The sequence below is a fragment of the Vitis vinifera genome, chromosome 16 (assembly GCF_030704535.1).
Source record: "Vitis vinifera cultivar Pinot Noir 40024 chromosome 16, ASM3070453v1".
Classification (NCBI taxonomy): Eukaryota; Viridiplantae; Streptophyta; class Magnoliopsida; order Vitales; family Vitaceae; genus Vitis; species Vitis vinifera.
In genome coordinates, this window is record NC_081820.1 from 22,974,383 (window position 1) to 22,995,287 (window position 20,905).

The 20,905-nt window shown below is 36.4% G+C and overlaps 4 protein-coding genes and 1 pseudogene across 4 annotated transcripts; 3 read left to right on the forward strand and 2 right to left on the reverse strand.

Annotated features, from left to right (window-relative positions):
• Positions 1–120: 120 nt before the first annotated feature.
• On the forward strand, positions 121–3,225 carry LOC100250814 (probable polygalacturonase). Its single transcript, XM_002273141.5, has 6 exons — positions 121–289; positions 415–711; positions 826–943; positions 1,029–1,203; positions 1,315–1,385; positions 2,409–3,225. Exons 1-6 carry the CDS (start codon positions 242–244, stop codon positions 3,095–3,097), a joined length of 1,398 nt encoding a protein of 465 aa, XP_002273177.2. The 5' UTR covers positions 121–241; the 3' UTR covers positions 3,098–3,225.
• A 374-nt stretch (positions 3,226–3,599) lies between these two features.
• On the forward strand, positions 3,600–5,663 carry LOC100245673 (probable polygalacturonase; annotated as a pseudogene).
• Positions 5,328–7,946, reverse strand: LOC100267993 (probable serine/threonine-protein kinase At1g01540). The gene is made up of 7 exons (XM_010664379.3): positions 7,320–7,946; positions 6,983–7,084; positions 6,765–6,887; positions 6,514–6,684; positions 6,303–6,432; positions 5,993–6,209; positions 5,328–5,892 (listed from the first exon to the last, which is right to left on the reverse strand). Coding segments are annotated over exons 1-7 (1,284 nt in total). The 5' UTR covers positions 7,859–7,946; the 3' UTR covers positions 5,328–5,890.
• A 984-nt stretch (positions 7,947–8,930) lies between these two features.
• LOC104877401 (glutaminyl-peptide cyclotransferase) lies at positions 8,931–16,523 on the reverse strand. The gene is made up of 11 exons (XM_010664378.3): positions 16,194–16,523; positions 15,379–15,435; positions 14,138–14,173; positions 12,969–13,033; positions 12,053–12,116; positions 11,537–11,654; positions 11,142–11,239; positions 10,461–10,531; positions 10,306–10,333; positions 9,948–10,002; positions 8,931–9,455 (listed from the first exon to the last, which is right to left on the reverse strand). The coding sequence occupies exons 1-11, from the start codon at positions 16,434–16,436 to the stop codon at positions 9,343–9,345; spliced, it is 948 nt and encodes a 315-aa protein (XP_010662680.1). The 5' UTR covers positions 16,437–16,523; the 3' UTR covers positions 8,931–9,342.
• Positions 16,524–17,808: 1,285 nt separating this feature from the next.
• LOC100257736 (heat shock protein 83) lies at positions 17,809–20,905 on the forward strand. Its single transcript, XM_002273986.4, has 4 exons — positions 17,809–18,142; positions 18,265–18,406; positions 18,859–19,139; positions 19,253–20,905. The coding sequence occupies exons 1-4, from the start codon at positions 18,005–18,007 to the stop codon at positions 20,804–20,806; spliced, it is 2,115 nt and encodes a 704-aa protein (XP_002274022.1). The 5' UTR covers positions 17,809–18,004; the 3' UTR covers positions 20,807–20,905.

Consider the following 20,905-nt stretch of genomic DNA (forward strand, 5'->3'; position numbering starts at 1 on the left):
TTCCTAATAGAGGAGTGTGAGGCTATTGATGGTAAAAAGGTGGGCAAGGAAAAGGACACATAACATTTTCACATGAAAATATTACTAGTTCGAATTCACATTGATTAGATGCCTCTAATAACGTATGATTCCCACTGACTGGCTTTTATGAAGTTGTTCTCTCTCTCCCTCCCTGTATGTATAGCTCTCTCTTGGCCAAGAAAATCCAATCCCAACTCCATAACTCCCTTCTGAAATCACAATGGAGTTCAGCCTCTATCCCAGAAAATCTCACCTTTTTCGTTTTCATGTACATTCTTTTCTGTTTCTTTTTTTTTTTTTTTTTAATGGTTTTGTGACATGGGTTTTTTTATTTTTGCATTGTGGTTGATGGGTTTTGCTGATGAGGATTTGGTGTGATTTTTTTGTGTGTAGGTTTTGGTGGTGGTGGGACTACTGATGAGTAGTGTGAGAGGGGGAGGAAGTGAGGAGTATCGGGCAATAAACTGCCGGAAACACAGTGCGGTGCTGACGGACTTCGGAGCAAAAGGGGATGGGAAAACGATGAACACCAAGGCCTTCAAATCCGCCATTGCAAATCTCAGTCAGGTTGCAGGTGATGGAGGCGCACAGCTGATTGTGCCTCCTGGGAAGTGGCTGACTGGGAGCTTTAATCTCACAAGCCATTTCACTCTTTTTGTCCACAAGGATGCTGTTATTCTTGGCGCTCAGGTTTGAATATCATTATTATTATTATTATTATTTTGAAAAATATTTTTATTTTCTAAAAATAATCTCTTTCATCATGATATGTAATGTAATATGGTTGAATGAAAAAACCAACAGGATGAAGCAGCATACCCCCTTATTGAAATATTGCCATCATATGGAGCAGGAAGAGATGGAGGTGGAAGGCATGCCAGTCTCATTTTTGGAACAAATCTCACTGATGTCGTAATCACAGGTACTAATAACACTTTTAAGCCCATCACTTTTTTACACACATTTTCTATGGTCCATGGTCCATTTTTAATGGGGCTGTCCATCAGGTGGGAATGGCACCATCCATGGTCAGGGTCAATACTGGTGGGACAAGTTTCGAGCCGATAAATTGAAAGACACCAGACCCTACTTGATAGAGATCATGTACTCTGATCAGGTCCAGATTTCTAACCTTATTTTGATCGACTCTCCATCATGGAATGTTCATCCCACTTACAGCAGGTTTCCCCCTTTTTCTCTCTGTATTCATCATTTGGAATTTACATTTTGTCAGAGTCGTATTCATAGTCCCTTTTCTTATGTTTCTGGTACTTGTTGAACTCCAATTTGCAGCAATGTGATAATTCAATGGCTCACAATCATTGCACCAGTGGGTTCTCCTAATACAGATGGAATAAACCCAGGTTTGCTTTTGCTTCCTCCCACAGGACTCTGGTTTTTGGATTAAAATCTTTGGATGGTTATCAAAATTGGTAATGGGGTTTTAGGTGTTGGGTTTTTCTGATGAAAATCTTGTGGTAGTTACTGTTTGGTTGGTGAGAAACAAAAATGTCATGTGAAAAGTAGTCAAAATGTGCTGTGACCAGTTTCATGAGAACAAAATTTCTAAAGTTTTCTTCTATATGGGGACAAAGTTTGATCCAATTGGCTAACATGACTTGAACCTGACATGTTCGTTTGTTTTTGGGTTACACCATATTTTAACCTGATTATTATCCATGTATTATTTAGATTGACCTATGTCATAGTATGTGGCTCATATTAAGTGAAAGACATATGGAGAAAAAAAAAAGGGGCAAATGCCGGAGGAAAGCAGAGTGAAATGGAGCGGAGCGACAACATTTACCATTCAAGCTTGTATCTTTATTGTTGTGGGCGAATGATAGGTCGGAGGGTGTTCATGGGTATTTTTGAAATTTCATTAACTGGGATTAGTATAAATACCCTTTTATGTAACCCTAATTATATACATAGTGAAAGTTTTCTTCTCTGTTCTCGTGGACATAGGTAGTCTACCGAACCACGTTAAATCTGTGTGTTTTTATTCTTTGCATTTTCTTTAATTTTCACCATAAATCGTTGCACCTAAATCAACAACCTATTTAGTTAAAGTGTCTAAATTTTGAAACAATACGAAACACAAGCCACCAACGTGAATTGTGACCCCTACCATCATGTCCTCTATGCATACTCGCATTCAAGATGACCTCTTTTACCTTGCATCACCTTCTGCTTGATCCATTTAAGTTTTTGAGTGTAGGAAATGCTCATCAATACACACTAATATGAAGAACTTTCATATTTCTACGGGAAGGTGTTGTTTCACTAATGTCCACCATTAGTCTTGATTACTTCTTCATACTTATCACAGCTTAATCATAAACCATCTCATTGTGTAAGTCCATTTTCCGCCTCATGTTCTTCAGATTCAAGCAAAAACGTTCTAATTGAAGACTGCTTCATAGTCTCCGGGGATGACTGCATTGCAGTAAAGAGTGGCTGGGACCAGTATGGGATTAAGTTTGGAATGCCAACCGAGGATCTAATCATCAGAAGGCTCACCTGCATATCCCCTGACAGTGCCGTCATTGCTCTGGGCAGCGAGATGTCAGGTGGGATCAAGAATGTCCGAGCTGAAAACATTACAGCCATAGATTCTGAGTCTGGTGTGAGGATCAAATCAGGTGTGGGAAGGGGAGGATATGTGAAAGATATCTATGCCAGAGGAATGACCATGAAGACCATGAAGTATGTCTTCTGGATGACAGGCGATTATGGACAACATCCAGACGATGGTTGGGATCCTAAAGCACTTCCTAAGATTGAAAATATCAATTACAGAGACATGGTGGCTGAGAATGTGACCTATTCTGCAAGACTTGACGGAATTTCGGGCGATCCCTTCACTGGAATTTGCATATCAAATGTGAAAATTGGACTGACTGAAAAACCAAAGAAACTGCAATGGAACTGCACTAATGTTGAGGGAGTTTCAAGCCAAGTGACTCCTCCTTCATGTGATCTGCTGCACCCCTCTAAGAAGGTTTTCAATTGTCCGTTCCCAGAAGATAAGCTTCCCATTGAAGATGTTCAGATGAAGATTTGTTCAACCTAATGGTGGAACATACATTTCAATCATGTTGGATCACAGAAAAAAGATAAATAAAAGGAAAGATTTTGCAAGTTTTATGTGAATCACCTACACCTTGCTTTGAGTTATTAAATGAATCGAATTTCCTGTCATTTTAAATTCTTGTCATTCGCATATCATCCAGATGAAATTATAGTTTAAACATCAAAATAAAATGATCAATGAATATTAATTACTGCTACATCTCTTGTGCAAGAAAATTCAATCTCTCCATCACTTCTGATGCAATGGGGTTCTGCCTAAATCCCAGAAAATCTCATGTAATTCTTGTATTCATGTCCTGTTCTTCCTACTCATATGTCTCTATATTTCTTGAATTCGGACTTTTCTATTTTTGTTTTCATGTTTCTGGGTTTTGTGCATAAAAGTTTTCTGTGAGTTTCTGCAGGTTTTGGAGATGGTTTCAGGCATTTTGGAATAGGGTTTATTGAGTGTAAGAGTAGGAGAATGCCAAACTGCAAGAACTATGGCGTCTGTGGAGTATCCAGCAATAAATTGCCGAAACCACAGTGCAGTGGTGATGGAGTTTGGAGCAGCTGGGGATGGAAAAACATCAAACACCAAGGCCTTTAAAATCAGCAATTGATCATCTCAGCAAGTTTGCAGATGTTGGTGGAGCTCACCTTATTGTGCCTCCTGGGAAATGGCTGACTGGGAGCTTCAATCTCACCAGCCATTTCACTCTCTATATCCATAAGGATGCCATTATTCTGGGATCTCTGTTTTGATTTTTCTTCTCTTTTTCCTCTCTTTCTTCTGGCAACTCCATGTTCATTTGGTCATTTTCCCGTTAACCCTAGTTCACATTGAGATCATTGCTGATCTTAGCCAATTTTTCCCTTGAAATTGGTCGCCTTCTATGTTTATTGATCTTTCTCGTTATCTGCAATGTAACATTTGAATGGATTAATCAACAGGATGAATCAGACTACCCCATTGTTAAAGCACTGCCTTCATATGGGGGCACTGCTGGAAGATTCAGCAGCCTCATTCTTGGAACAAACCTAACTGATGTAGTAATAACAGGTAATAACAGTAAGGCTATTATACATGTGTGCATGGGAACAAGTTTGTACACCATGTTGGCCAGTTCAGTGTCAATGGTTTCTTCATCAGGCGGTAATGGCACGACAAATGGTCAGGGTAAACCCTGGTGGGACAAATTCCATGAAAAAAGGTTGAATGCTACCCGACCCAACTTGATAGAGATCGTGTTCTCATATCAGGTCCAGATAACCCTACGTTAATCGACTCTCCATCATGGAATGTCCATCCCATTTACAGTAGGTTCAACCTTTACTCCAATCCCCAGACCAAATACTAAATATACCTTTGCATATTATCATTGCCCTGTTTCTCATATTTTTTGTGGCAATGATTGAACTTGGAAAAACTGCAGGAATGTAATAATTCAGGGGCTGACAATCATTGCACCAGTGACTGTCCCTAATACAGATGGAATAAACCCAGGTTTGTTTGCAATCACAAGTATATGGATGGTTAGAGGATTCATGAGGGAAAGTGGGAAAGAAAATTTTCATGTGGAAAGGAGTTGGGAAAAAAATGATAATTTTTTCATCGTGATTATTGCGGAATGTAGTCTATTTCCATCATTCCATGTTCACGTTCTTCAGATTCATGCACCAACATCAGAGTTGAAGACTGCTACATAGTCTCAGGAGACGACAGCATTGCAGTAAAAAGTGCTTTAAATGAGAACGGAGTAAAATGTGGAATGCCAACAGAGGGCCTAATCATCAGAAGGCTTACCTGCATATCCCCTCACAGTGCAGTAATAGCTCTAGGCAGAGAGATGGCAGGATCATGAATGTCAGAGCTGAAGACATCACTGCCATTGATTCCAATTCGGCATCAGGATCAAAACAGGTCTAGAAAGGGGAGGTTATGTGAAAGACATCTATGTTAGGAGAATGACTATGAAGACAATGAGGTTTGCCTTCTGGATTATAGGCGATTACGGGCCACCTCCAGCTCCTGGTCATGAAGGTCCTGTTATTGAAGGGATCAATTACAGAGACATGGTGGCTGATAATGTCACCTACCCTGCACAACTTCATGGAATTTCAGGCGGCCCTTTTACTGGATTTTGCATATCTAATGTCACTATTGGCTTGACTGAAGAATCAAGGAAACAGCAATGGGACTGTGATGAAGTTCAGGGTATAACAAGCAGAGTGACTCCCCAGCCATGTGATCTTCTGTCTCCCTCGAAGGAGATCTTGAATTGTCCTTTCCCCAAAGATCTGCTGCCCATTGAAGATGTTAAGTTGAGGATCTGTTCCTACTGTGAAACTACATCTGGAATGGTAGCTAGGACCATACATTAACCATGTTGGCTCACAAAGAAAAAGGTGAATAAAATGAAAGTTTTTGAATGGCCTGCATGTCTCTCTGCCTCTTCATTGAACAGATTCAAAACATATGTCTAGGTAGACAAAGAACCCAGATCTCTGCTTCAGTTAATATTCCAGAAGCTGATTCACCTCCCTACTGTCTAGTTCTGGTTTAAGTTTAACTCAAAGAATGAGAATCAGGAAAATCAACAGACAAACATAACAATGAATTCCCTTTGTAATGAAAATGACTTATAGATTGACAATGGACAAAACCAACTTGACTTCTATATGAATTCCCTTTATAAGGCCCTCTTTCTACATTATCTGGCTTTGATTGCTGCTGTTTTCCTCATTCTCTTGGAGGTGATCAAGCCAAGAAGTCTCTGTTCTTATCTGATGTCTCTGTGTCATATGAACAAACAAGAGTATGATAAATTTGAAAGGTAGTGATACCTGATCAAATTTAGAAGCTATACTACTTAGAAAAACAAACTGTTCTTACAGCAATGAGCTATGAACAGCGGGTCTCGCGGCTCGAGCATGTGGATAACATCTCCCATTTTAGGCCTGCTTTTGGCATCTGGATCAACACAACAAAGAGCGATCAAAAGAACCCGTTTGAGTTCGATTGAATCAGGCATTTCAGGCAACTTAGGATCCACCACAAAGTCAAGTTTTCGGTCTGAAACCATGGACTTCACCCAGTCAACCAAACATACCTGAAACCAAGAATTCATTTTACTTCATGAAACAGGGGAACACAGATGAGAATGCAGCTCAACACTAAGTATAAAAAATTTAAGATCAGCGACCTCTGATTGGGGTTGCCCGTAATCTAGAGGGGTTCTACCAGAGATTATCTCCATGATAAGAACTCCAAAGCTATAGACATCACTCTTATCCGTCAAAATTCCAGTTGAAGCATACTCTGGTGCTAAATAACTACAAATCAATGTGAATTCTGTTACCAAAACAGCAGAAAATTTGAGAGAATCCTTGCAAGAAAAATGAACAAAAAATCACCCTGGTGTGTCTGCAACATGAGTTGTAGCCTGACTCCCCTCATCACCAATTAGCTTCAGGAAACCGAAATCGAATATTTTGGGATTCCATTGTTGATCAAGCAAAATGTTGCTGGACTTTAAGTCTCTATGAATAGCATTTGGTTCTATATCTTCATGCAGGTATGCCAATCTGCAGAAATTTAACATCTTAGCATAAAACCCATGGAAAAATAGAAAAATAGGCTTGGGTTTAAGGATCTAGTAACACACCCTTTTGCCGTTCCCATGATAATTTTCATCCTAATACTCCATGTTAGTGGGCTAACTGACCCTGCATAAGCATGAAGCCATTGATGCAGATTCCCATTATCTGTATAATCATACACAAGCATCCTAGTAAACAGAAATAACAATGTTAAGGGTTTGAATATCTCGATTTTTTAATGCTAAGGAATCCGGTTTTCGGTATAGTTAATAAGAATTGTTACCTGTGATCTCCTTCAATGGAGTATCCAATCAACTTGACCAGGTTCTTGTGAGTAGCATGCCCAATTGTCTCTATTTCCACCATAAACTCCTCATGATTTTCACTGATGATCATCCATAAATTTCATAAATAAACTTGGAATCAATGTTAAGAAGATAATCAAATTTTAATCTTATAGATTTCTATTCCAAAACCCATAAAAAAAAAAAATGACGCTAAAAGTTGCTGAAACATGAACTAATCCTTTGGTCTGAGGCTATTTTCATCACTTCCCTTTCTTTTTCCTTACTTTTTCCCGAGAACCAAACTGAATCTAAATGTAATCATCAACTGGGTACCTCTCAATCACCAAGTCTTTCACCGCGACTCGCCTGTTATCCAACAACATCCCGCTATAAACCACCCAGGAGTACCCGCTATCAATCACATTCTCATCAGAAAAACCATTGGTGATCACTTCAATTTCCTCGAGACTATACCACTTCCCCCACCCATGATCCAACGCCACACTCCTCACTCTGGATCCCACATCGGAATCATAACTCTCAAGATCAGTCGTCCCACTAGCATGACTGCACCATTGGCCGGAACCATTCACCTCAACCCCTGACAACAGCCTCCTATCCATTTCTGTAGTTGCACTACACCTCGAAAGGACAGGCTTTTCAATGCAGAAATGGGCTGCATGGGACTTTTTCCTTTTATGGCAAATAAAGCAAAGAGAATAGAAGAGAATGGAGAAAAGAATGAAGGAGAGTACTAGGCAAATGGCAATCAAGATCCATAGTTGGAGGTTGAAGAGGTTGGGGAGTTTGTGGAAGAGGAATGAGAGATCCAAGGACATGTTTGAAGGAAAAAAAAAAAGATGGAAGTTCATGCAGATATGGAGACTGATGAGAAAGAGGATGGATTATGATTAGCAGATTTAATATGGAAAAACTAGTTTGATCAGGACTGGGATTGGGATTGAGAACAAGATTTGGTGGTGTTTGTTTTTTTGGTAGAATAGAAAAAGTTAAAATATTTAATTTTTTCTATTAAACTAAAAGTAATCCGTTGACATTGTTAAAAGTAATCCATTTACGTTGTCTAATATAACTAAAGTAAATTTATTGATAACAAGTTCACTTTATTTATGTTGGACGATGTCAATAAGTTACTTTTAACTATTCAGCCAAAAAACAAACACCACTCTAGAAGCCTTTTGAATAGTTCCAAATCTTTTGATTTACTTGTGATTTTATTTAATTATCAATTAAAATGACAAGCATTTTAAGGATAAATATAAATATATGTGAGTTTTTTTTTTTTTTTTTTGTTGCCGGTACTATTAAAAGGTTAAAAAAAAATGCCTTGACATTTTCTTTTCCAATTAATGATTAAATATCGCCACTAAATTAAAAATCAAACAAAATTGTTATATCAAATTTAGTGTCTGTTTGGATTTTTTTTTTTTAAAAGAAAAAAAAATAGTATTTAAAATACAAAAACTCTTGGAGGATTGAGAATACAATGATTTTTTAAATGAATTAAAAATTAAGGTATTAAATTTTTCTAGTACTTTAAATTAAAAAAATTAAAATAATTTTTAATGGTATAATATAAGTCCATACATTTTATTAGAATTTATACTTTTTATATAGAAATTTTTATTTAAAAAAACAAAAAACAAAAAACAAAAATGAACACTTGGTTATTGAATGTTGCAATCTAAATTTAGACCTCCTAAGGCTATGATATAGTCCTCTTAAACAATTAGTAAGGAAATAAAAATAGAGATAAATCATAATATCATGTTATAAAGAAGAACTTGAATCGGGAAAAGTGTGATTTTATACATTCATATGAAAAAACCGCATAATAGAAACTCAAATTTGTAAAATACAAAATTCAAGCATCTATTTAACAATAATTAGCATTTCATATACTTTTAAGTCAAAAGCGCTACATTGCATAAGAATAAACTTTTTATTCTCATTTTTAATAACTCAAACTGAAAGTTTCCAAACATGTCCTAAAGCTAATTTTTAAATTATAAAAAATGTGAATAATGTTAAAACTACCCTATATAATAGCCTATTTAAAGGATAGTGAGTACATTAGTTAAGATTTTAGCTAAAAAAAAGAGAGGATCCGGTCTAATATATCATGGCTGTGATTAATTTCAACAACAATTTCCTTCTCATTGTACAGAACTACAGATATCCAAACAGGGTCTAATGGGCAGCCAAATAGGACACGATGCAGTGAAGAGCCCAGAGAAATGGGCTGAGTGTCATGCTTCCTGGGCTCTGGACTCTGCACAAGGAAAAATTCAGCTGGTTGTTTGTCATGTCCAGATCTTCTCCACATGAATGGATTTCATGTAAAGAATGGCATCCGAAGGCAAAGCTGCTCAATGACCCCATCTTGAAACCGTCTCTTCATTGGATGCACCTTGATTTCATAGAGCTTGGGCCACAATTTTCCTGTCACTGCAAACAACAGTTATATAATTTGCAACAAGAACACCAAAACCAAACCGTGAAACATGGATAATGATGCCATTACATACAAGGTGGAAAATGGGAAATGGGAAATGAGTTATGGGCAGAGTGCTAAATGATGAAACTTCAAACACGAAAAACCAGTGTTGTTTGAAGATGAAATAGCAACAGGGGAAAAAGGAATTTGGGAGAGGAATTATGAAATGGCATAAGGGGTTGTACTAGAATTATACTGAAGGAAGCTTTTGGAGTGGAGTTACCACTAGCATAAAAGGGTTTGAAAGTATGCAAGATTGATAGTGTACTCTAATAAAAAATGAAGAAAATGTTTGATGAATAATTATCCTTCCAAAGAGTATTGCCATTTTTCTTCCAGAGCATGATCTTTTAGAAGTGTCCCACATGTTCACCATTAGAATAAAACAGGCTGCATATGATATAATGGTGATTATTGTTTAGAAGGAGTTGAATGGAGCTTACCAAAAAGGCGGTTTTTCTCACTATCCCATGCTATGCCATTCAAAACATCAATGTCCTGGAAGACAGTGAAATTCCTGTGTGAGTGAATAAGTGAAGGAGAAAGAAACAATGAATTCTTTAGTATCAGAGTGATTCTGTGGAGAGAGAGAAAGAGAAATGTGAAATGCAGCATCTTTTACATTTCTTTCTTTTCTCTCATTCGTCCAACAGAACCAATCATCTGTTTAATTGCTTCACAAGCCAAGGCATTTCTCTATTAGGTCTCAATGCTACAATTGTGCAAGGAAAATCAGTCTTAATTGCTTCACAAACTGCATTTACAAAAGGAAAAGCATTTTTCATAGGTTTCAATACTTACTCTTCTTCCAGCTGCTAACAATCCTTCCCTATTGAGGACGAAAAATGAAAAGTGAATTAACTGATTTAAGAAAAGTGAAAATAGCTTAACTGTCTCATAATTAATTTAATTATAAGCAACTTGTTACAAAGAAAAATTGAAACATAAAGAAAAACCTTAAATTGTTTAGGAGAATCCATCCACGCACAGTGCCATCTTCATGTGATATTCTGGCAATGCAGTCAGTCTGCAAATTAACAATGCATTGACTTTAGAAGTGACTAAGGCTACAAAAGAACGTTTGTCAATGTAAGTTGTATCATCTAATGCAAAAATTCAAATAGTCAAAACATTAGTAACAAAAATATTTAAACCGGTAACAAGATAACACAAGATCTCTTGTAATCCCCTTTTTTATAAACAGGACACCTGTATCAATTAAGTGAGGCGCATTCAGTATAAACAAACAGGATTAAAAATGTCAATATTGCATACAGAGAGGGGTTCCATTTTTTTAAAAGAAAGGTTAACCATGTCAAGGTCTTCACAGAGTAAAGTTGGTGTAATTTTTTAGCCCTTTTCTTAGAAAAGAGAAAAGAAGAGCCAATGACCTTTCAAGGCCAATGACTTTTCGAGGTCCACAATCTCATGTCATCAGAAGTAAAATTACAAGATGCAAAACAATATATACATATTTTCCCAAGGTTGATAATATGGGAAATAGCTTATGAAGTTGCTATTTCAGAAAAGCAGAAATTTTTTATATGTTATGGTCCATCACAACTTCACCATCCACTACTGAGAGTACACCAAAAAATACAAAACCCATAAATATACTGCCAAAAGTTGGGAGAAACCTGCCAAACATTTGCCCAAATTTCGCCATCTACAAACTCTAGTTCATTGAGGTTGTGTACTTCATGACCTTTGTATTTGACAACATGTTCTCCTATGACTGCATTTGTAAATAAAAAAAAAAAAAATCATTTTAGATGCAATAAAAATGTAAAATGAAAAAAATAAAGCTAAATCAACATATCATGGTGGGAAAAAGACCCACTGAAGGCCCTGTACCATTTACCTGAAGTAGCAAATGTACAATGTCTGTGATAACAGACATCACAAGTAATTTAAGAAATCTAACCAAAGCCCCCTCCATCCCAAAAGGAAAGAGAAAAAATTGTAGCCTCTACCTCAAAAATAAATTGTTAGAAAAAAGTACTGGAACTGAAAGAATTTGTATAAAAAAGACCTTTCATTGATTGAGGATCAATCTGATACAGTGTCGAAGTTCCATCACTTCCAAACAAAACTTCCCCATTAGTTGCCAGTCCCCAACCATCCCGCATATGATTAGTAAATGTCTCAAACTGCACTGAGAATAAAAGCATGAATGTCATAACAGATCTTGGCAAGCAACTAATTGGACTCTTCACAAAGAATGCATCTTATTCCAAAAGAGCACACCAAGAAGAAACAAAATGTAAGCTATCAAAAGTGTGGCAAGAACACATCAATCATATCATAATGTCCACGATATTTTGAGTAATAAGCATCAATGCTGAGACAATAAAACATCAGATATGATAATGGAGTTCTTTTTGGACAAAAAAATCTACAATATTGGAATAAGTAGAAGTCAGTTGTTGCTCTTTTTATGTTCCATAGTCCCTCTTAATTTAAATCATGAAAGAAACACACTGAGAAGTGACAACCATAACAAAAATAAATAAGTAGATTTTACAAGTAAATCAGATGAAGCACAAACTTTGCTTAAATCATTTCGGTCGTAAATGAAACCAGTTTTCTTCAACCAAGTTACTTGGAACAACCTACAAAAGACACACAAGATTAGTACATTGGAATCAACAGTGAATTTGGATTTTCATTCCACTACATATTAGCACCATTATGAAGCCAAACAAACAAAATGCCATGCACAAGAATAAGGAACTGGCTCAATCTTACTGGAGGGAAAGCATAAACATTAAGTGTTAGTAGTTTAACACATACAAAAATTTATCCTGTTTCAAATATTTAATAGATTCACATTTAACACCTTTTAATGTTTTACATATGCACATTTCTAGCAATTATCACCTTGTCTCACTGAACCAGGTGCCTCAAACAATATGGGGTCCCAAATTCCCAACGGCTCAAGGGGCTATTATTGCCTTTTACATCTCCCATGATAATACTTTCTGTCATCACATGAACTAAGAATGGCTACAAAAGCAAATTGTCCAAGTGCCAAACCAATTCGAATCAACCACATCAAAAGATAGGGAACAAGCAAACTATAATATAAACACAAATTTCTTATCCAACGGTTCCAACAATATAACCTAAATAAAATTTACTAAATTAGATATATAACACATTAAAGAGATGCTACTCCAGATGATTGCCATGACAATACAAGAAAAGTTAATAAAGAGTATATTGCTGAACACTTATATACCAACTAATTCTTTGAGAATGGAAATTGTTCAGGATAATCTTGCAGATTTTGCAGCTCGGACCACAACCCCCCACACCAAATGACAGATAAAAACAAAAACTAACAAAGTGCCAATCCCGAAAGAAGCAAAGTTAACTGTCTCATAATTACAGTTTTATCTCTCAGTTTGCTAAATCAGCAAGAGAACCCAACTGTAACTAGTCCGAGTTTTTTTTTCACAAACCTTTCACCAAGAAGAGTTAAACCCTCTCCAAAATAAGAATCATCCATTTTCTGAAGAGCCTCAACCTGTACATACAGAATGAAAGAAACTTTTAGATTAAAACAGCTGGATAACAGAATATATTACATCTCAAGCAATTCTCACAGTGACTAAAAACATCACAAAATTATCAATGAAAAGCTTTCGGCTGGAAAAATATTTTCACCATAGAATCAATAGAAATTTCCTTTAAAAAGTTTGAATAATTTAGACTTGTATGTATGCTATCAAAGGTAACTCACAACCTTACTTTCCAGGATAAAAATATTTTATTAATCCTATTGCTGACAAGTCTACTTAAAAAGCATAACTGCCCATTGAAACTAAACACTTGAAGCATTAGATGCAGGAAAAATCATTGCTTAGGAGATAACTTAGGTCCTGATGGCAGGCATCAAATCAAATAAGTGCATATATACCAAGTTATTCAGTGCTAATAGTGGAAATGGGCATCATTTTGAAATTGAATTTTTTTTAGATACAAATTTCCACAGAAATACCTTGTGGAAGTTTTTCATGCTAAGATAACAAATAGAAATGGAGGTTTACTTGAGCGAGATACAAATCAGGCACCATTATAAAATTGGAAAGTCAAAAGAAAACAATGCTACGATGAATGCAGATACACTAGCTCAGAAAATTTTTTGTCCCATGCATTTATGGAAGAAAGGCTACAGATAGGCATGAAATATAGAGCATAAGAATCACCCCTAGGATACACAATATGGATTAAATAAAGTGGAGGCAAAATTTGTGGGAATTGATATTTCCAGCAAGCACCAGCAAACTGAGCATTGAGAACCTACATATCAAGTACAATATAGCATCCTATTAGGCTACAAACAACAAGTTTGCTCTATAATTTTGTGTTTTTTGTTCTAAATTTGATAAGTAATCAATCGGGTTAAACTATACACATAATCAAGATTCATGATAACAAATTCATTGTCATTCTTATTACCAAATCAAACCTAAACGAAACAAAATTTATTCCTTCAACATTACATCATCAATACATTTAAGCAAACAAACAATTTTGTTCACAAATACAGATATTTTTATGGACTGTAGGTCAATATAAAAGAAATTTTTATGACATGCAAAGAACCATGAAAGAGGTTGATCTCTACCTTCCCAGTATGAAGAGCCACTTTCCGAACTGATGACTGAAATGATAAGTATAAGAAGGGGTAAGGAAAGAAACAAATCAAATGTCAAATACTTAGGTATCAAGCTGCAGAACTGTGAAAAATCAGCTACGCATAACCCGAAGTCTACAGCATAGAAAAATTGCAGAACTGTGAAATCAACAGCAAAATCAGGCTGCAGAACTTCAAACATGAAGTCTACAGCATAGAAAAATGAAGATATTACAGATATAGATGCTATAAATTACATATAAACAAAATGAGAAGACAAAAAGCATTAACTTCTAGTTTCAAGTAAGGCTATTAAACCAAGATAAAGGCTTCATCTTTCACTCATAATTCATGTTGCAGCTTCTAGGGCTTGGTCTACTTCATTATAGAATAGAGCTTCTACAACCAAATTCCAGGTAAAGTAAAATTTTCTTGTGATTATTAAGAATACAAAATTTTAAGAAAAGGAAGACGCCTTATGAGAGAGTGAAGAGAAGAAAACTGACTTCCCAAATTTTTGGGTAAATTACATTACATACAAATGAAAATTGTCCATTTCAGATCCTGACTAGATTTTGTTGTTCTTGTATGATTTGTGATATTCCTTATGGCTCCTAACTACAGGCCTTTAGAGCTACATTATTGTTCAAAAGGACATGACAAACAAATTAAATAAAATAACTCTTCTTTATATTCAGGACACCTATATGCATAATGAAAATATAATCCTAATTTTGAGCACCTGTCGCTTTAGAGGATCTAGACATATTTGGAATCCAACGGGGGGAAAAAAATACTAGTGGAGTATATATAGGTGGTTTTAACAATTCTGATAATTTGAGATCTGAGTAAAGAAATGCAGCAATAACTTGCCTATGAAAAGGGAAAATGAAAAAGATGCAGCAATAACCACCTAGAACCTTGTGTCACAACTTATTATGGAGCTAACAACATATAGAATATCCAGTCATTGTGGAAAAAGCATAAGCCTTTAAGCCTATAACAAAATGTCAAAATGTCGTGCAAGTTGACATATTGCAATTGTTACATCACAAGTTATTCAAAACAAATGACTGGGCTTCATATTCCACAAAGAAATAACGGCAAAGTTCTAAATGTTTTTCAGACTAAATGAATGTAGACAACAATATTTGGGAACCAAAACCCCACTGTGTATCATAACTAAAAGGGAGAAAGTAAAAGGTGATAAACATGTCAGAAAACAAACTCACCCTTTGATATAGACCAGTTGATTCGAACAAGGTTTCATTCCCTCCATAAACAAGCCCCTGAAAGCAAACAAGCATTGAATGAACACCAACTAAACAAAGCATGTAATGCAATTTGAATTCCATTCAGGGGAAAAAAACCAGATCAATTATTCTAAGTGATTTCCAGTATTTAGAATGCTAGTCAGACATTTTTTATTTTTTTCTGGGTCTTGGTCATAAGCTACATTGCACAGTTACTACTGAACTATCATTGAGATGAAATAAACACAAACACAAACATCTTAACATAGAATTTTGCATTGGTTTTTCCCTTCTCCGTAATCAAAATAAAGAAGTTTCTCGTCTCTCTTCTAAACCATGTTCCAACATTCAAAAATCCAAATAAATTCCAGTCTCCTACATGCTTACTTCGACTGAATTGTACCATTAACCGGACTGAATTCCAATCCCCAGACCAAAAAATCAAGGAATAAGCTAGATCCTTCATACCATATACAAATTGCAGAATCCACCTCATCAACGTTTCAAGATTAAATTTCAACATCCCATAACCATCCTACGAAACCCAGATAATTAAACAAAAAATAACCTAAATTACTCATGCTACATACAAACTGCAAATTCTAATCCATAATATCATCATTTCAAGATTAGTTTTCAACAACCCAGAATTCAAAATTTTTTTGATTAAATAGAGAAAGAACAAATCATATCCGTACTTGATTGCAACAGTTACAGAAGACCCAGATAGTCAAATCAGCAAAGAACCCACAAAAACCCGAGAAGTGGACACAGAAATCAACAAAAGGGTTTACCTGAGTAAACGCATATGGGTCGTGATGAAACTCTTTGACGACTTCAACAGAGTAGATTTGAGTTGAATCGAAGCTGTTAAGAGCCTTTGATGGTAAGCTCAAAAAGATGATTACAATTGAGGCCAAGAAAAGAGAAATAAAAATAGAGATTTTAGTGCAGTTGAGAGGAGAAGACTTCGAAGCCATGGGAGGGTAGGGTTTGAGATCGGATTTCTTCTTCTTCTTCAGTGACCTACCCGCCATCAACTGCCAATTCCAAATGGCATGCGGACTGAAGAAAATATTATAAGGACATGTTTGATGGAGCCGAAAAAAAAAACCAATTTTAGTGCCTCTCCGTTTTTTGTTCTTATTCTTACAAATAAAAAATAAATAAATAAATATTAAACTATATAATATTTGTTAAAATATATTACTGAAAATTATTTTTTTTCATGTATTTTATTTTTGTTATTTCTCAATTTGGTCACTTAGAATGCTAGTGTTTAGGGTTTTTATTTTTTTTTTAACGTTTTACTAAAATTAATTTGCTTTTAAATTTTAAGTCATTTGTTTTTTAACTTTCTTATAATAATAAAAAAATCAAAATATTTAATTTTTTTTAAATAAAAAAAAATAATATGTTGATTTTTGTTTATTTTTTAATATTTAATAAAAATCAAATATTATATAAATAAACAACTTAATATTACTATTAGATTTTTTTGGAAGGTTCAACAAAAAAAAAATATGAAAGAAGTAACACCTTGAAGTTCAACTCTCAAAACCATTAAAAAGAAGGCAAGATCAAGAGGGGAGCTAAGCATCATATTATTATTATTAATTATTTTTTTAAAAATGTTGGTACATAAAAATAAAAATCATAACCATATCCATTTTTAAAATTGTTTAAAGTGGATTTTGGAAAATATTTTTTTTGCCCTTTTTGCAACAAATGACATAATTAGAGTAACATATTAAAAAACAATTATTATTTGATCGTAACAAATTTTATGTTTTTAATAATTATTTCAAAAAAGTTCCAAGGAATTAGAGTTATCTTTCTAATATAAGATTCATAAATTAATAATTTTAAAAATAATGGTATATTTTTCAAAGCATGGTGACCACAACATTATACCTAACCTATTGTTACCCTAGGTTTAAAAGTAACATTATTGCACCCTAAACATAAGGTTCTCATAACTCGAACTCATAATCTTTGACTTTAATATCAATTATTGGATCGGGTTTTCAACATCTCATCTAAAAATCAATTAGTGTTCAAAATCTTTTATGACGTTTCACGTCACACCAGACCTCTTTTAAGATCCATCATTTGAATGACTCATCCCTAATATTAAGAATGACATTATTGTACCCTAATAGATTTCATTGGACATTTTTGACATTCACGAAGGGATATCAATATAATTAGATATTCAACATTTTCTTATATTTAAAGAATCTGAATTTTCTAGACGGCTAGAATTCAAAACTTGAATAACGCGGCAAATTTGTCTAAGAAACCGACCATACGACGCCGTTTCCAATCCCTAAGGCATTATCTCAAGCCACACGACGTCGTTTTGAGGATGTCCAGAATAAAGTAGAAGAATCCAGAAACGGGAAGAGACGAAAGATTTTCGCTCCCTTTTTCTCGGGAAATTACTGGAAAGGGAAGGCACCAGAACCCTCGTATCTTCGATATAAATATATTGAAATGCTCACATTTTTCCACCGATCAAGAGCTTTGCAATTTGGCAAGAAAAATATCCGGAGCTTTCGTTCACTGTCGCGCGCCACAAACTAGTGTTTTGTGTTGGTTCTGAATGGCGGATGTGCAGATGGGAGAGGCCGAAACCTTCGCCTTCCAGGCTGAGATCAATCAGCTTCTGAGTCTCATCATCAACACTTTCTACAGCAACAAGGAGATCTTCCTTCGTGAGCTCATCAGCAACGCCTCTGATGTGAGTTCCTTTCTCTAAAACTGTGTTTTCAATTTTAAAACTCTCTGAATTGATAGAATTGCATGTATTTGAATTGGGTCTTGGTTGAGTCTAGACTCTGATGGTGTGGGATGTGGGTGTAGGCCTTGGATAAGATTCGATTCGAGAGCCTGACGGACAAGAGCAAATTGGATGCGCAGCCCGAGCTGTTCATCAGGATTGTACCCGACAAAGTTAACAAGACCCTCTCTATTATTGACAGTGGCATCGGAATGACCAAAGCAGGTAGAGATTTTGACTAAAAAAATTGAGTTTGTCCCGCCCCTGTTTGGCTCCGGAGAAAATTGAGCTTAAAAAGATAGTACTTTTGAATAATAGTTTGCTCACATGGAATGGTTCTGAGATTAAGAGTTAGTGATTATTCTAACAGAAAATGAACCTTAGAGAAAGAAACCTAAAATCCAAATTTATTTTTATTTTATTCATATTCTCCAATGCCTTCCATTCAACTAAACGGAATGTTTGGTTGCTGGGCAAGTTGAGGAAACGAACAAGAAAAAGAAGTCAGAAGAAAGAAATCTGGTTTCATGAATATAATTTAGTTTTGTTCTCAATTTTTTTCCTCTATAACCACACAGAGCATCATGGGCTGATATAGGCTATAGCATCATTGGATCATGCTCATGTTTTAAGCCATTTGGTCTCGCTTTGATTGATTAATTGTTTTTATTATTCAGATCTGGTGAACAATTTGGGAACAATTGCGAGGTCTGGAACCAAGGAGTTCATGGAGGCGTTGCAGGCTGGAGCAGATGTGAGCATGATAGGCCAATTCGGTGTAGGGTTTTACTCAGCCTACCTAGTTGCAGAGAAGGTCATTGTGACAACAAAGCACAATGACGATGAGCAATACATCTGGGAGTCTCAAGCTGGTGGGTCATTCACTGTTACCAGGGACGTTTCTGGAGAGCCGCTTGGGAGAGGAACCAAGATCACCCTCTTCCTCAAGGACGACCAGGTAAGACTTTGATTCTATTAAACCCTGTTTGGATGCGTAAAAAGTTAAGGGGGGAAACAAACAGTGTTTTTGGGTTATTTGATGTTGATTCTAATTTGTGATAATATGAGCAGGTGGAGTACTTGGAAGAAAGGCGAATCAAAGACCTTGTGAAGAAGCATTCTGAGTTCATTAGCTACCCAATCTATCTCTGGACTGAGAAGACAACTGAGAAAGAGATCAGTGATGATGAGGATGATGAGCCCAAGAAGGATGAGGAAGGAGCTGTTGAGGAAGTTGATGAGGAGAAAGAGACCAAATCAAAGAAGAAGAAGATCAAGGAGGTTTCCCATGAGTGGCAGCTCATCAACAAGCAGAAGCCCATCTGGCTGCGCAAGCCAGAGGAGATCACCAAGGAGGAGTATGCCTCATTCTACAAGAGCCTGACCAATGACTGGGAGGACTATCTTGCTGTTAAGCACTTCTCGGTAGAGGGACAGCTCGAGTTCAAAGCTATCCTCTTTGTCCCAAAGAGAGCCCCATTTGATCTGTTCGACACCCGGAAGAAGATGAACAACATCAAGCTTTATGTGAGGAGGGTGTTCATTATGGACAATTGCGAGGAGCTCATTCCAGAGTACCTCGGATTTGTGAAAGGCGTTGTTGATTCTGATGACTTGCCACTCAACATATCTCGTGAGATGCTTCAACAAAACAAGATTCTGAAGGTGATCAGGAAGAATTTGGTGAAGAAATGCATTGAGATGTTCAATGAGATTGCGGAGAACAAGGATGATTACAGCAAGTTCTATGATGCTTTCTCCAAGAACTTGAAGTTGGGTATTCATGAAGACAGCCAGAACAGAGCTAAACTGGCTGATCTGCTCCGATATTACTCGACCAAAAGTGGTGAAGAGATGACAAGTTTGAAGGACTATGTCACCAGGATGAAGGAGGGCCAGAAGGACATCTACTACATCACTGGTGAGAGCAAGAAGGCAGTGGAGAACTCTCCATTCTTGGAGAGGCTAAAGAAGAAAGGATACGAAGTGCTCTTCATGGTTGATGCCATTGATGAGTATGCCGTCGGACAATTGAAAGAATATGATGGGAAGAAGTTGGTTTCTGCAACAAAGGAAGGCTTGAAGCTTGATGAAGAGAGTGAGGAAGAGAAGAAGAAGAGAGAGGAGAAGAAGAAGTCTTTCGAGAACCTCTGCAAGACCATCAAGGACATTTTGGGAGACAAGGTTGAGAAGGTGGTGGTCTCTGATAGAATTGTGGACTCCCCATGTTGCTTAGTGACTGGGGAGTATGGATGGACTGCAAACATGGAGAGGATCATGAAGGCTCAGGCATTGAGGGACAGTAGCATGGGTGCTTACATGTCAAGCAAGAAGACCATGGAGATCAACCCAGACAATGGGATCATGGAGGAGCTGAGGAAGAGGGCTGAGGTTGACAAGAACGATAAATCAGTGAAGGACCTTGTGATGCTCCTATATGAGACCGCCCTCCTGACTTCTGGGTTCAGTCTAGATGATCCAAACACATTTGCAGGTAGAATCCACAGGATGTTGAAGTTGGGTCTGAGCATTGATGAGGGGGAAGAGGTTGGTGAGGAGGATGCTGACATGCCTCCTTTGGAGGAGGATGGCAATGAGGAGAGCAAGATGGAGGAAGTGGACTGAGTGATTAAAGGGTGCAAGTCTAGCTCTTTCTTGTGAGTATCTGGTGTACCGTGTAGTGTCGAAAAACAAAAAGAAAGCAAAAATGAGGTGGTGTCCAAA

Excerpts from the sequence above, each read along its gene's own strand:
- LOC100250814 (XM_002273141.5), top strand. The coding sequence starts at position 242 with ATGGAGTTCAGCCTCTATCCCAGAAAATCTCACCTTTTTCGTTTTCAT. Across the intron at positions 712-825 it reads CTGTTATTCTTGGCGCTCAG|GATGAAGCAGCATACCCCCT; the intron begins GTTTGAATATCA and ends AAAAACCAACAG. Across the intron at positions 1,386-2,408 it reads TACAGATGGAATAAACCCAG|ATTCAAGCAAAAACGTTCTA; the intron begins GTTTGCTTTTGC and ends CATGTTCTTCAG.
- LOC100267993 (XM_010664379.3), bottom strand. The coding sequence starts at position 7,858 with ATGAACTTCCATCTTTTTTTTTTTCCTTCAAACATGTCCTTGGATCTC. Across the intron at positions 7,085-7,319 it reads AAAGACTTGGTGATTGAGAG|TGAAAATCATGAGGAGTTTA; the intron begins GTACCCAGTTGA and ends GATGATCATCAG. Across the intron at positions 6,685-6,764 it reads ATCATGGGAACGGCAAAAGG|ATTGGCATACCTGCATGAAG; the intron begins GTGTGTTACTAG and ends AAATTTCTGCAG.
- LOC104877401 (XM_010664378.3), bottom strand. The coding sequence starts at position 16,436 with ATGGCGGGTAGGTCACTGAAGAAGAAGAAGAAATCCGATCTCAAACCC. Across the intron at positions 13,034-14,137 it reads TGGCTCTTCATACTGGGAAG|GTTGAGGCTCTTCAGAAAAT; the intron begins GTAGAGATCAAC and ends CTGTATGTACAG. Across the intron at positions 9,456-9,947 it reads TGAGAAAAACCGCCTTTTTG|TGACAGGAAAATTGTGGCCC; the intron begins GTAAGCTCCATT and ends TGTTGTTTGCAG.
- LOC100257736 (XM_002273986.4), top strand. The coding sequence starts at position 18,005 with ATGGCGGATGTGCAGATGGGAGAGGCCGAAACCTTCGCCTTCCAGGCT. Across the intron at positions 18,143-18,264 it reads TCATCAGCAACGCCTCTGAT|GCCTTGGATAAGATTCGATT; the intron begins GTGAGTTCCTTT and ends ATGTGGGTGTAG. Across the intron at positions 18,407-18,858 it reads CATCGGAATGACCAAAGCAG|ATCTGGTGAACAATTTGGGA; the intron begins GTAGAGATTTTG and ends TTTATTATTCAG.